The sequence below is a fragment of the Chenopodium album genome, chromosome 6 (assembly GCF_948465745.1).
Source record: "Chenopodium album chromosome 6, dcCheAlbu1.1, whole genome shotgun sequence".
In the NCBI taxonomy this organism is placed as follows: domain Eukaryota; kingdom Viridiplantae; phylum Streptophyta; class Magnoliopsida; order Caryophyllales; family Amaranthaceae; genus Chenopodium; species Chenopodium album.
The window spans coordinates 76607096-76622044 of NC_137839.1; the positions used below are offsets into that span (position 1 = coordinate 76607096).

General features: G+C 34.0%; 2 protein-coding genes across 4 annotated transcripts; both read right to left on the reverse strand.

The window, feature by feature from the left end:
• Positions 1 to 475: 475 nt before the first annotated feature.
• LOC145636378 (cysteine-rich receptor-like protein kinase 10) lies at positions 476 to 6986 on the reverse strand. Of its 3 annotated transcripts, none has more exons than XM_081687925.1 (9): positions 6032 to 6975; positions 4107 to 4791; positions 2869 to 2954; positions 2367 to 2504; positions 2143 to 2264; positions 1804 to 2014; positions 1448 to 1685; positions 1204 to 1354; positions 476 to 1089 (listed from the first exon to the last, which is right to left on the reverse strand). In XM_081687925.1, the coding sequence occupies exons 1-9, from the start codon at positions 6858 to 6860 to the stop codon at positions 736 to 738; spliced, it is 2814 nt and encodes a 937-aa protein (XP_081544051.1). In that variant the 5' UTR covers positions 6861 to 6975; the 3' UTR covers positions 476 to 735. The 3 variants fall into 3 exon arrangements, 2 of the variants coding, with proteins under 2 accessions (XP_081544051.1, XP_081544052.1); XR_014114126.1 differs by having other exon boundaries at positions 1049 to 1089; positions 1204 to 1301; positions 6032 to 6986; XM_081687926.1 differs by lacking the exon at positions 476 to 1089 and having other exon boundaries at positions 1210 to 1337; positions 6032 to 6986.
• Positions 6987 to 8136: 1150 nt separating this feature from the next.
• On the reverse strand, positions 8137 to 11806 carry LOC145636386 (cysteine-rich receptor-like protein kinase 10). The gene is made up of 7 exons (XM_081687940.1): positions 10924 to 11806; positions 9971 to 10102; positions 9718 to 9836; positions 9314 to 9524; positions 8981 to 9218; positions 8694 to 8844; positions 8137 to 8597 (listed from the first exon to the last, which is right to left on the reverse strand). The coding sequence occupies exons 1-7, from the start codon at positions 11744 to 11746 to the stop codon at positions 8268 to 8270; spliced, it is 2004 nt and encodes a 667-aa protein (XP_081544066.1). The 5' UTR covers positions 11747 to 11806; the 3' UTR covers positions 8137 to 8267.
• Positions 11807 to 14949: the final 3143 nt, after the last annotated feature.

A 14949-nucleotide genomic window follows, 5' to 3' on the forward strand; every position in this document is an offset into this window, starting at 1 on the left:
TTGAGTCTTGACGAGATATTAATAAATAGTTATTGTTCTTTTGCACTACTTTGTTGAAGTATTGGGGTTATGGGGTATATTGAAAGCGTTTGATATTGACATTTTTATTAATATATGGTCATTTTTTTTAATTATTTTTTATATGTTTTTCTAATACCGGATATCTTTGGTTGTATTTTTCCTAAATGCTAGCTTGTACTATATGAAGCTTAGATTAACATGTATTATACCAATTTTTATTTAAAAAAAAAACAACAAATTCAACGCCAAAGATAGATTATTAAATTTCAAAACAATATGAAATGGGCCTGGGCAACCCGAACAAGGAGGAGGAGAGTTTCGTCCATAAATAAGGCTTTGGAGCTTCTATACTAAAACCAATTGGCAATTGTAGGAGTAACTCCTCTATCTTATAAAGTGGAATCACCTCTCCTCTTTCTCCAATATGGGATACTCACAAGTGGGCTACAATGGGTTTCGACATAGATATCTGTTTTATTTCTAAGAAAAAAGTAATACAATGTTGCATCAAATTGATGAAGGATGTGTCAACAATAAAAAACGCCAATGATTCATAACGACCATATCTTCCTCTGCTTTTTCCTCACCCTTTCGAAATTGTATGTGCGACAAATTGTATTATCATTACAATATTGCATATGAAATTGTATGTGTGTGAGAAACGAATTGTATTATCATTTTTGTTGCTCAAAAGTGATGTACAAGATACCCTATCTACCTAGGACTCATCTCACTTATTGTTACTTGATTTTGTGTATATGGCTTTGAGTCGCATGAGGTGGATGATGTTGCTGTTGAATTTTTATTAGACCTTGTCATGATATAAGATGGTTCTGTACTACTATTGTAATAAAATCGAGGGCGTTGAGGTGTTGGAAGTGTACTTGTAGTAGAGTTTGTATTGAGCATGAAGACTATTGTTGACATGGTTGGTCTCTCATGTGCATTCTCTTGTACACATAATAAGCCTAAATGAATGCTTCTCATCACTTCATCAGCCGAATATGTGTCTTTCAATGTTGGATCCATAAAGTTCAATGTTGTTTCTTCTTTCAAGCTTCTCCAGGCCTAGAAGATAATAATTGAGGCATATAGTAGTAAATAAATTTTTCACATGCTTAAAATCAAATCCAATTTCAAAATGAAAAAAAAAAAAAAAAATCAAATAATAATTTTACTCACATGTGTCAAGAGGTCTCCTACTCCAGAGGGATGGAATTTGCTATTGATCTTCTTGCCACTTACAATCTCTAATACCAATACGCCAAAGCTATACACGTCTGATTTTACAGAAAATTGTCCATTCATTGCATATTCTGGGGCCATATAACCACTAAAAGACATTGTCAACAAATTGCATTTTTATACTTAGGTTTTGTGAAAGGGGATGGAAAAACTAAGGCAAGAAAGCAGAACCAGAACTTACTATGTTCCTGCTACTATATTAGTGTCATCCTCAGTTTGTTCAACTTTGAAGATCCTCGCCAAACCAAAGTCTGCAATTTTTGGGTTCATATCTTCTTCAAGCAATATATTAGCTGCTTTTAGATCACGGTGAACAATCCTAGGTCGAGAGTCTTCATGTAGATAAAGTATTCCTCGGGCTATACCTGTTATAATATTGTAGCGCGTAGGCCAATCTAATTCTCCTTGCTTTTTTGGATCTACAAATAGAATGAATACTCATCTACAAACCAAAAGACCTATAATGATCTAATGTAGTTGAGTTAATGGCACTTCAAGTTAAAAGACAAGTGACAATGCATCTCAAAATTAACATACCAAATAGAAAATAGTTGAGGCTTTTGTTAGGAACATATTCGTACACAAGAAGCTTCTCCTCTCTTGTTAAGCAAAATCCCAAAAGCTTAACCAAATTTTTGTGTTGAAGTTTAGCTATCAATACAGCCTCGTTCTTAAACAATTCCATTCCTTGATTAGAGACCCTCGATAACCTTTTAACTGCTATATCTTGTCCATTTGAGAGGGTTCCCTAAGGCACAAAAACAATAAATTATATGATGGTAAGAAAAAAACAATTTTTTGATCATTTGAACTATTTTGTTACCCATTGTACGATCGATCTTTCCTTAATCCTTTTAACTGATTAGTTTACGTTACCTTATAGACATTGCCAAATCCTCCACTGCCAAGCATTTGATCATCCGAAAAGTAGTTGGTTGCAGCTTGGAGGGTGCTGAATTCGAATATCAAAGACTCTGCAGTCGTGAAATCCTCAAGCACTAACATAGAGCAACGTATTAAGAAATTAGATGAGCACATGATTTTTAACCTTCAAAACAATAGAGAGAGGAATCAATGGTAAGTTATGACTCGATGATTACCATTTTGAATGTCTATGGAGAGAGACTTCTTAGCCTTCCGGATAACATAATATGTGCATGATGCAATTAGTAATGTCAACACAACTATCGGAACAACGATTGCAACAACTACTTTCGTTACATATGTTTTTTTCTTTCCTGCGTGCAAAGCCAAGATGGTTGATTGTAAGAAAAATATTAATTAAAATTCAGGAAACAATCCCATTCTATGGATGATGAAATATGTTCAAAATAAGAAACTTGTGAGGGTTTTATTGGGTAGTTTGGGGTTTTAAGTTTAGTGAAATAGTAAAATATTTGTGCAATTAAGTTGGGTGAGTGGGAGAGATAGTAATAAAATGATTGTGGATTCTTAGCTAATAAAGAAGTATTTCAATTAATACGAAAAAAAGTGTTGCGATTTTTACCAACTGGGAGTAGTGTATATATTACAGAGTATATCTCGTAAAATAAACAAAAATAAAATAACATAAAAAATAGATGAAACATTATTACTTGTTACCTGATGGTGATGAAGTAAAGGGTGGCGCTGATGACGACAAAGGTGGCATAAACTCTTGAACTGTTTGCAATGGTGTAGAGAACAAACTGAACAAGATTTATCATGAAGAAAAAACTATCTTAGAAGATGTATGGGAGGATATGTTAAACGGGCTGACATCTTTCATAAATATGGATATGAACCTAGTATAGCCGGTAAATAGGCTGAAATAGGCTGATATGTTCTATAAAGCAAACATATCGGCTTGTCGGTATTCGGCACGTGGCAACAATAGCTTGACACTTGGCAAGAAAAACTTTGCATGCTTTGTAGCCACATGTCTTCAGATTTATTATAAATAGTAGGTTATACCTCATTAATGGTAAGCATTTATTACTCTCTATCTCTCTCTCTCTCTACTTTCTCTCTCTTACTTACCTTCTCTTAAACACATTCTAACTTTATCATTGGAGTGGTTATCCCCGGACCACCCCGGGGTTAGCTAACTTCTGTTCATTGTGTAGGTTCTCAGCTTGTCGATAGGAGTATCAGGATCTCGGGTTCGGACTCTCAGGCAATCGGATCCAGACAGAAACAGAAGAGACCGTATATTATTTACTCTATATCATAAAAGAGTGTACATAAGAGCACCCACAATGGTGGAATGGCTTGCTACTTTCTCTTCCCTACTTTTCTACCTCCACATCATATTCCACTATCTTGAGTCACTCTCTTAAGTCACTCCCTTATTTTTCCTACAATGGTGAGTAACCCCACTACTCTCTCTCATACTTTTATCAATACCCCACCATGATTTATTAGTACTGTTTTAATTCACAATATGGCAAAAAATTGAAAAGATGAGCTGAGCTTCACGTGGGCCGAGGCGTCAGTTGACCTGCTAGAGAGGGCATCCCGAACCTATGGGTTATCCATAAGTCACCTCCTACAATGGTGAGGTAGCTCAAATGGAGGAGAGAGAGAGTTGTGGGGAGGGTGCTCCCTACCATTGTGGGTGCTCTAAACATCTGTTTCATACTATTTTCACACATGTCTAGAATGATCTTTCATTCAGCAGATTTCCTGTGAAAAGCCCCATATTTGTTTCTTTAAAGGTTTTCCCAATCTAATTACCACATTTATTATTTTATTTTTTAAACTAAGTTTAAGCATTGAATACGTTTAGATCATGTAAACATAGTGTATACAATTTTGGAAAATAGAAATTGGATGAGTGACTACAAAAAAAATATTCGTACCTGGCCATGTTGGGAGATGGGCAAAATGTAACCTTATAAGACGTTTTGTAGCTCAGACAAGTAAACATGGTATCGGTCAAGTCGGAGGGATTATTATTTGCCCGCGGGCAAGACTTCCCGAAGAGATTCGACGATTCCACATAGTCACTACTCAAACACAATGGCCATGTTTTGCAACATTGTTTAGCTTCATAACAAGGATTTCTACACCCTATCATACTCAAATTCCCATTGACCACACTCAAACTACGGGGGCATATGGAATTGTCGAGGTTGAACACGCAACCCGTTACAACACAACGTGCTCCAGTCACCCCTTCGGGAATTACCATCATTGGAAGATTGTAACCGGCTTCAACACTGATGTAGTACATGTATTGGTTCTCAATTTGACCGATACGAAAGTCAGCCACTGTCACCAGATTCGGTGAAGATCTGCCTTGGCATTCGATTTTACCCGTGCCACAGTCGCCAGTCTCGCAAGAGAAATTCCCATTATGGTCAAGTGAGCAAAGGGTCCTTCCCCAGATGCTTCCCGCCCAATTGGATTGGATGTTAATGATCTTTGACTCCCCTTTTAGGAGAGAAAATCCTGTTGGGACTTTGACATTGCTACTGATGATGGATATTCCAGGCCATACTGTGTAGGTACAATTGTTCACTATCGTAATTTTTGTAGCCTTGCCTGCCAATATTAAAGAATATCATTTTACAATACTTGCAGAGTTTAGAGAGAATTATATATGTGTATAAGTCTATTAAAAAAAATGTGTATAAGTAGGGTTGTTTATTGGACAAGTAAATATTATGACATGAGATGAGACGAATTAAATAAAACAAGTATAATATGATTAATATCTATGCGACACATAGTTTACAAATCTCATAAGGTCTCCTAAGATTAGAAGGGTCCAAGTTTTAATATCCTTATTTGAAAAATATATTCCGAATTATTTGCTAAAAATATTTTATTTAAGGAAATTTTTTAAATTACCACCCAAAAATGTTTACTCCGTAGTCCGTACTACTCAGATTACCACCCATTTTAAAATTCATTTTGAATTTTGTTATGAGGACCCACCCAACGGTTAGTAACAGCTATTTTTAAGCATTACAATCAGCCCTGACTTCACTCCACCTCCCCTTAAACCAGTTTATTAAGTGTAAAATAACCTAAAACCAAAAGAAAACAACTAAAAAAAACCAAAAGCTTGTTGTCTGAATTACCACTACTACTGATCATTTTCTTTTTGTCACCACTAAGAGTCGTTGGGTGGATCCAACATAAAAAAAATCCATCGGAATTTTGATATGAGTGGTAATTTAAGTAGTTTTTAATTTAAAGGGTGGTAATTTGAGTAAGTGTGCATGGTTAGTCTAAATCAAAATTATGTTTGGGTTATGATTCTAGCCTAATTATCGTGTTTATCACTCTGTTTTTTGCTACTCTGTTATCCTCCTCTGTTTTACCCATTCTGTTGAATAAGTCAAACTTTCCTTTTTCGGTATTTCCATTCTAACATTGACTACTCTTATTTCAACCGTCAAACCTCCCAATAAATATTACAGCACGGAACAGCACGAACCTTCGTTCTTTTACAGTTTTACCAACTTTGTTATTATATTCGCCTTATATTTGTGACGCAATATATACTGATTTTGGCACTATGTGATATTAAATTTTGTTTTTTTTTTTTTTTTTTTTACATTAATAAACCTTTTTATTCCGTTACAGTTATTTCATTATTTTAATCCTATTTTCCTTATCAAACAATAAAATTTGAGTTATTAGTGTAGTACATGATCCAATTTCTTTCATAAAGATTTAAACCAATATCTAAGACAGGTAAAGAAGAAGTAAAAATTAAAAGAAAATGAGATGTGAATAACACATAAAGATATAAATATATAGATAATCATCTTACCGGGCGAGGGCGAGGGCGATGGCAACGGCGGTGGCGGTGACGAGACATTAAAGGCACCAGTATAGAACGGGTAAATCTCATAACGAACAAAACAACTAGGCTGCAAAACACGGGCACCCATCATAACATAAAGCTGGCTGATCGCAATCAGCAAGCATTGGTTACAATCTGTGGCGCTTAAGTCCGGTGTACACTGTTCCATCGCATACAACGTATGTAGGTTGTTAAGCTTTACCGTTGTTGTGGCATATTTTTTGCCTGATGACTTACTATTAGAAGTTTGAGTTGCTAAACTATTCATTGTGTTACCTAAAATATCAGAAAATAAGGTTTGATTTCCGGTCATATTTTGGGTGTTGACCAAGTTTAAGGCGGGCGATTGATCCATTTTTCCAAGGAGCATTTCGTTAGAGTATCGTACCATACACTCGTCGTACCATATAAGTGCGACTTTCCTGTTGGGGCAGTACGTCTTGGGTAGGTCTGTTGTGGTTGCAGTTTTGACACAGTCGCTGCACCCTGTGATATTTTGATCACCGCGACAGAGGAATAGGCCGTAGATGGCATCGCTTGTGTTGGTTCCAACGGATGTGATGTCGAAGCCGGTGGGGTTGGTGATGGCGTTGGAGGAGAGGGATTTGAAGAGGGTGTTGAGATTGGTGTGGTAGTCACTGTTTGTAGCAAATTCAGTGGCGTTTGAGCAGATACTGTAGAGATAAAATGGAGTGGAAGCTGATTTGGAAATTAATTGAAGAAGTGAGAGTGATAAAGTTATAATTAATTTGGAAATTGTTGCTAAATTCATGCTATTCTTGTATAAAAAATTCATGCTGTTCTTGTATAAAGCAAGTAATGTTCTTGAGGAAGGAATAGGAGTTAGTCATTAAAAAGAGAAAACAGATATATGTGATGAGTGTGATGATGAATGAAGGCAAAATGTATTATTAGACATCATTTTCCTTTGATTATTAAGCAGTCAATGCCTTGAAATTTCCTCAGTATTTTTGTCCACTTTTCTTGAATAGACTAATCACAAATAGAGCGAACCAAAATTAAAAGACTTTTTTTCTTTGTCTTACCATCAACCATTGGCGGAACCACTATAAAACAAGGAGAGACATCTGTCTCCCCGGTTCTAAAGAAAATAATATAATTTTCTTTTTAAAAGAAAAAATAGCTATAGTTAAAAACTAATAGCATCCATTATAAACATAATTTATATCACAAAGTTAATTTTAGTCTGGTGGTTTACCTCTAGGTCCTAAGGTTCAAACCCTCACAACAACCTTATTGCTATTATTCCCCTTATTTACAAGAGAGATGTATTCATTATTATACTATATGGTACGAGTGTATGGTACTATACTCTAACGAAATGGTCCTTGGAAAAAGGGATCAATCGCCCACCTTAAACAGTAATTACATTATTAAATACATTATTGCTATTTTTCCCCTTTAGTATTTAGTAACTATGAACACACATCTCTTTTTTTTATTGCTTTAATTTTGGGAGCTATTTTTTTTTTTTTCCATTTAATAGATTACCATTAATTAATTGTTTGTAACTAAATTTCAAACTTTATTTATATGATATACATTGTAATAATTTGATTAATGGAACAAAGTTGAATTTATTTTTTGCTAATGTTTTTAAAGCCCCTCCATATCTATTTTTAATTTGGTTAAAGGCTTTTTAACTTTTATGATAAGGTACTTGATTTGTATATATCAATCAGTGGATTACATAACTCCATATCAGAGGTTATAAACAAAAAAAATTAGTTCTTTGTTGGATAATATTGTTCATATATATATATATGCGATAGAACTTTTACAACTCTTTTTCCATATAGGATTAATTGGATGTCATATGTGTGCAATTCAAATATTAAACAATCTATTTTTTCTAATGATTTTTTGTTGAATTTTTAAGTATCCACAGTTTGTCCCTTCAAATTAAAAATTTCTGGCTCTGCGCCACATACATCAACGTACAAAAACAAAACAATTATATTATACAATTGATTTAAATGGCTTAAAAATACCAAAACATGTTTGTATAAAAATCAATATAATACTAAAAGTGTGTATCAATATCAATATCATGGAAAAAACTGATACTATATTTAGGATATGTGTATAAGAGCGTGTTGATAAATTTTAAATCTTGCAAATGGCAATTAATTAGTCTTAAGACTCTAAACAACCTATCTCTCTCAACCATTTCCCAACTACGTTACCGTGGTTCAGGTTCGGTGATTGAGACATCATTGACTGACCAACGTGCTGATTTTCCAGATGATTGGTCTGAACCAACATCCTTGGCCAAATTTGACTCCACTCTACTCTTCATGAAAAATCCCGGAGCTTCGGGAACCGGTAGAGTAACGGAGTAACTGTCTAGTGTAAGGACGGCTGTTGCCATAGTAGGTCTATCATCTGGAATTTCTTGAACACATATTAAGCCAAGATGTATGCATCTCATAACTTCGTCCAACGAACACGAGTCTCTTATCATTGGATCAACAAATTCCAAAGGCATACCATCTCTCCATTGCTTCCATGCCTAAAAATATTAACATACATTTTGTTGTAATAAGTTAGTCAAATTGTCTAATCTTTCCTAGATCAACCAAGCAAAAGTTAGTATGGTAGTACTTACGTAGCTTAAAAGGTCCATTGCTTCTCCAGATTCATAAAATGAACTGTTTCGCTTGCCACTAATTATTTCCAAGACTAAGACACCGAAACTATATACATCTGATTTGTTAGAGAATTGTCCATGCATCGCGTATTCTGGGGCCATATAACCACTGCAAGAAGCACGCAAAAAAAAAAAAAAAAAATTAAAACATATAATTGGTACAATGTTCAAAGTACGTATATACTCCATCTTTTTCATTTAATTTTGAAAACTAGTAAGTCGAAAATTGAATTATATATACTCACTATGTTCCAACGACCCTGCTTGTGTTTCCTTGGCTTTGATCCACTACAAATATCCTTGCCATACCAAAGTCTGAAACTTTTGCGTTCAAATCGACATCCAACAAGATATTATTAGCCTTAAGATCTCGATGTATAATTCTTAGTTGAGAGTCATGATGGAGGTATAGCATTCCTCGAGCTATCCCTCCTATAATCTTGTAACGCGTACCCCAGTCAAGTAGTCCTCGATTTTCAGGATCTGCACATGCATATTAATAGTCAAGCACTTAGATTAAATTAACATGGTATATGACCAAATCAAGATACCCTGGCTAGATATAAGATACACCGTACCAAAAAGAAAGTTGTCAAGGCTCTTGTTGGGCAAATATTCGTAAACTAGTAACTTTTCTTGCCCTTCGAAACAGAATCCCAAAAGCCTCACCAAATTCCTATGTTGAAGTTTGGCTACTAGCAAAACCTCAGTTTTGAATTCTTGTAATCCTTGACTAGAGTTTAGAGACAACCTCTTTACTGCTATTTTCCGCCCATTTGATAGTGTACCCTGTAGAACAATACATAAACATATTGAAACTCAAATCTAATCAAACATATACGCGAGTATTAATTCCACATCTCATGCTATTTTTACTAGTATAAAGTGTATACTTAGTTTTAATTTAATTTAGTCGTTACATTGGTCACAAGATGTCCTACATTGTAGACGTATTTATGAGAAGAAATAATTGTTATCTTACCTTATAGACACTACCAAATCCACCTTCACCCAACTTGTTCTCAATAGAAAAGTTGTTTGTTGCAGATTGAAGCGTTGCTAGATCATATTGTAAGGACTCGACTGTTGTGAAATCATCACCTTCAACATCATCCAATAGAGCAAAATTTAGCCATGAAGGAGTTTCAATAATATTTGCATTTCTATTTTTTTTTTAAATTTTATTTTATTTTATTATAACAAGGGTAAATTGATTGGGATCATAATCAACTTACCAGTTTCAGAAAGCGCATAAGTCTTTGTTTTCCTTTTCTTGGCATAACAAATCCCTATAGCCAGTAACGCCACTAAGATAGCCACAATGGGAACGACAATGGCGATAATCACACTTGTTGAGATTTTTTTCCCTAAACAAACATACTTTACATCAAAAACATGAAACTTTAATACTCCCTTCGTCCCCAAAACTTTGACCTTTTGGGTTGATTTCGCGGTTATTAAGAAACTTAAATAAAAATAAAAAATAAAAACATATTGGAAAGATAAATTTACACTGGGTTTGTAAAAAAGTAGAGAGATAAAATATTATAAATACATGAAAAAAAAAAATTTATATGGAGAAGCTAATTTTGCACAAATATTGTTGTAAATTGGTAGGTATTTTAATGCAAATGAGTTGATCATTTTGGGATTAAAATTAGGCTAAAAGGATCAAAGTTTTGGGGACATAGGGAGTATTAATTATTAATTGAGTTCTATCATTACCAACTATTAAACTTAAACTCATATATCAATATAACAAGATATCCAAATTATTATATTTTTCCTGACATATAGAATATTAATCATATTAATAAAAATAAATATAAAAAAAAAAAAGTCAAAGGAACATTATTTGTGATTAGAGGGAAATGTCCAACATTGCGATTGAAAGAGAGCAGTTGAAATATTATTATATTAACTTACCAACATTTTAAGGTGTACCGGAAAATTTATTTTAAATTTTGAAGTCAAACATATATTTTATTTCATTATAAATAAATTTGGTCTATTAAACATGCACGCAATTATCTACTCGTATCATGATAATTTTGATATCCAGTTCGTTAAAAGCTTCAATTAATTAATTACGGAGTATGATCTTTAGGGACAAATAAAGAGATAATTAATTATATTTTACAAAAAATAATAAAAATTGTCACACAGAAAGTTAGATAAACGGACGTACCACTAGAATGGCTGGAATTATCGGCGGGTGACTGTTGTGGAGGTAGTGGCAACGGTTGAGGTGGTGGGGCCACCGACGACAAATCGAAGAAAGGAGTCATCTCATATCGGACAACGCAGCTATGCTGCAATACTTGTGCACCTCGATTCATCTTGAACTGCCCAATACCATTTAGCAAGCATGTGTTACAATCACTAGGAGTCAAGTCCGGTGTACACTGACCCAACCCATATATAGTTTGGAACATCGTTAAATTTACAAAATCCGATGCAAATTTCTTCTGTGACCCTCCACTGGGAGCTCGGATTGCAATCACGTTGTTCATCATGTTACTAAGAAGTTCCTCGAACCGTGTTGTATTCCCCGTAACATTAGCCGTATTGAATAATAACACCAAGAAGTTCGAGTCCAATTTACCAAAAAATGACTGATTCGAGTATCTTACTATGCACTCATCACGCCATACAAGTGCAATTTTTCGATTAGGACAGTTTGTAGGGAGGTCAATTGTCACGGCATTGGTAACACACGTTTGGCACGCGCTAGCGTTCAAATCTCCACGACAAAGGAAGTGACCGTAAATTGGGTCGCTGTTGGGGTTGCTCAAAACTGCTCGATGGTAGCCGTTTGGGTCGGTTGCATTGGATAATAGATAACGGAAAAGGGTATTGAGATTAGCTGCGTATTGGCTATTGTTAGCAAAGATTGTAGTGTTTGAGCCGCAATCGTAGTTTTGAGCACTTGTTGATTTGGAAATCATCAATATGATAATTAGCATATAGATTGAGAAAAATATCAAAGACCGACTCAATTTTTGAGCCATTTGGTACTAATATTTTTGGTTAAGATCAAAATAGCTTTGATACTAAACAACCTTCCATAAAACAATATGTTATAAATGTTCAGCTGGGTAAGGAACGGGTCAAAGAATTCATATTTATATGAGCAATGCTATAATTGATGACTATGATAACTACACATTTGACTAAAATATATGATATTTTATTTTTCTACATCAAAATAATGTTGAATTTGTGACATTATTGGTCCCACGGAGAAATTAAAAAACACAGGAAAGACAATTTGTGACGTGTATTTGCATGATTATTAATAGTTGGATTAGTCGTTATTGACTAATTGTATGAATAATCTACGTTAAGAAAGTTGAATTGCATTTTCCAGGAAGTAGACCAGCAGATGTGACATTTTGAATGGTGCTTTGGATCATTAACTAGACTTTTAAACTGAAGCAAGAGAAAATCGAACTGAAGTCTGAAGAATTACAATTCATTCGTTCTCTTCGATCATAATATTTACGGACTGGTCTATTCCGTTACCAGCAATTATTGTTGGTTGTTCGCAAAGTATAGATACATTAAAATGTACTCCTTCCGTTTTTTTAATTGCCTTATTGGGGAAATAAGCACTATTTATTAGAATTATTCTGACCAATGTTAGTGAATTTTAAATAAGAAAAAATATAGTCTTCTGGATAAGTGTTGGAATCGTTTGAATGAGTAGATTATTAATATTCAATTGCCATAATTTGTAGTTACCAATAATTAAGATAGTTCGTATTATTTATCAAAGTTTTGCATCGAAATGTATGCCATGTCCACTACAGGGTTTTTAAAAACACAAGGAGTACATCTAGTTAATGAAGGTTCGTGAGACATGTGTGTCAATTTAACTGTACCAGTAGTTGTACATGTAAGAAATTAAAATTGATATTACAAAGAGAAGAAACAAAAGAAATACACAATAATCAAAAGAAATTAATTTAGTTGTTAAATATGTCAATATATCACTTTCGCTGCTTAGTGAAATATTCCATACAACTTTACATTTTAGATTATAGGAGTGGAGGAATTCTTGGACTCTAACTCTTAGAGTCATTTATGAATCTCCCCTCAAAAAAAGTCATTTATGAATCTAACAGCATACGTTGGTATTTCACATGATACCAACAACAAATTATATCGATACCAACAAAACAATTTTATGTTCGTTGGTATCATTGAATAAGGTGTTTGGTATCATGGTGATACTATTTAAAGTATAATGAAATACCAATATGTGTTATGACATTATTTTTTTTCAAGTACGGTAAATGTAAATGGACGATTATGCCCTTATTAGAGTCAGTTAGAGTCCTAGAATTCCTCATAAGAGTACAAGTTTGAATTAGTCAAGGCCGGATAACTAAAGACTAAATTTATTTGTTCTTTATTTGTTCATGCATGCCAACCTGTCCAATTAATGTATCTTTCCCAAAATAGAGGAAACCATAATTAAAATACCTTTTTTTCTTTCTCATTTGATTCATCTCACATGCAGTCATCAACCATTGACGGAACCACTCCAAAACAAGGAGAGACATCTGTCTCCCAAATTCTAAAGAAACTAATGTACTGTAATTTTTATTTTTTGTAAGGAAAAAAAAAAACAAAAAAAGCTATAGTAAAGAACTAAAGAAGTAATAGTATCTTTCCTAAAAAAAAGAAATAATAGTATCCATTATACACCTAATTTAAATCACAAAGGTAATTTTGTTCCGGTGGTTTAGCTCTAGGTCCTAGGTCTCCCTCCGTTTCATAATATTAGGCCCTGTTCTCTTCACCTTAATTTTACTGAACTTAAATTATTTTCGCTGAACTGAAATTATTTTTACTGATTTTCTATTATAATTCTTCTTTAAGAAAACTGAATTTTACTGAACTGGAATTATTTTTACTGAACTGAAATTAATTTTACTGAACTGAACTTATTTTTACTGAACTGAAATTATTTTTACTTAATATTATTTTTTTAAGGTGAGTAGAATAGGGCCTTAGTCCCATATAGAATCAATCACATAAAATAAGAAAACAATATATTTGGAATCTAACATTTAAAGTATAACAGATTTCATAATTAGTTTACCTTATTTAACTTTTTTGATTTTTCATTAGGAAAGTACAAGTCATAATTTAATAATTTAAGGTAAAAATTTCCTTACTTAGAGTCATGTCATCAATCCACATTAAATTATATTTCAAAAAAAAAAATCAAGTTATAAATTAAATATATTCAATATGGATTAATGGATAGATCTTTTTGAAACGCCGAAAATAGTATATGAGACTAACATTATGATACGAAAGGAGTATTTTTTTGACGTATTTTAGTACTAGTTTGTCATATTAATTATGAATCGATCTTGATTACTTTATGTGATATTAAACAATTATATGTGATATTTTTTTCTTATCATTTTTTTGGGAAATTCTTATTGGTAGCAATGTAAAATTGCACATTCTCAATGCATGGTAACAAATTTTTTTACAAATTCTCAAAAATAGCATTACTTTTGATAAATTTCTCTAACATGACAATATTTTTCTAATTAACAAATATTTAGCTTAATTAAACATTAATTAAGCTAATAATTAACAAAATAAAATAACCAGCCGCCCTGCCCTGCCGGCCTGCCCCTGCTCCCCACTCTAGCGGTCTAGCCACTCACGCCGATCGTACTACCCCTGAAATCACTAGCCGACGATACCCCACCACGACCCCCAAACCCTGAACCACCTTCGGCCCTCCATAATTAACATAAGGAGAAACAACTAACAACGACCCTAAACGCACAAAAGGGAAGAGAGAGAAAAACTCAACCCACAGCAAAAATTAAACCTTTCGAAGGCGGCAACAATGGTGTTAGGTTCATACTTTTGTTAAATAGAGGAGCAAGAAACCTAATTGTCGATGAACAAGCTACAATTTGAAGCAACAGAATGTACGATTCGCGACAGATTTAAACCCTATAATTTTTTTGGGGATTCAAGGGTTTCGAGTGGTGCGTGGTTTAAGGGGATGAATGGAGTGGAGACGACAGGGGGAGGGGCGAATAGTGTTCGTCGGAGACGAGGAGGGGATTTTGGCGTTGGCCGGTGTGACGAGAGGTTGTGGGCTGCTGTGTTTTGTTGTTGAATTGGGTGGTCAAGGTGGGGGCAGGTGGCTGGGGGCTTGAGTGGGTGGCTGTTT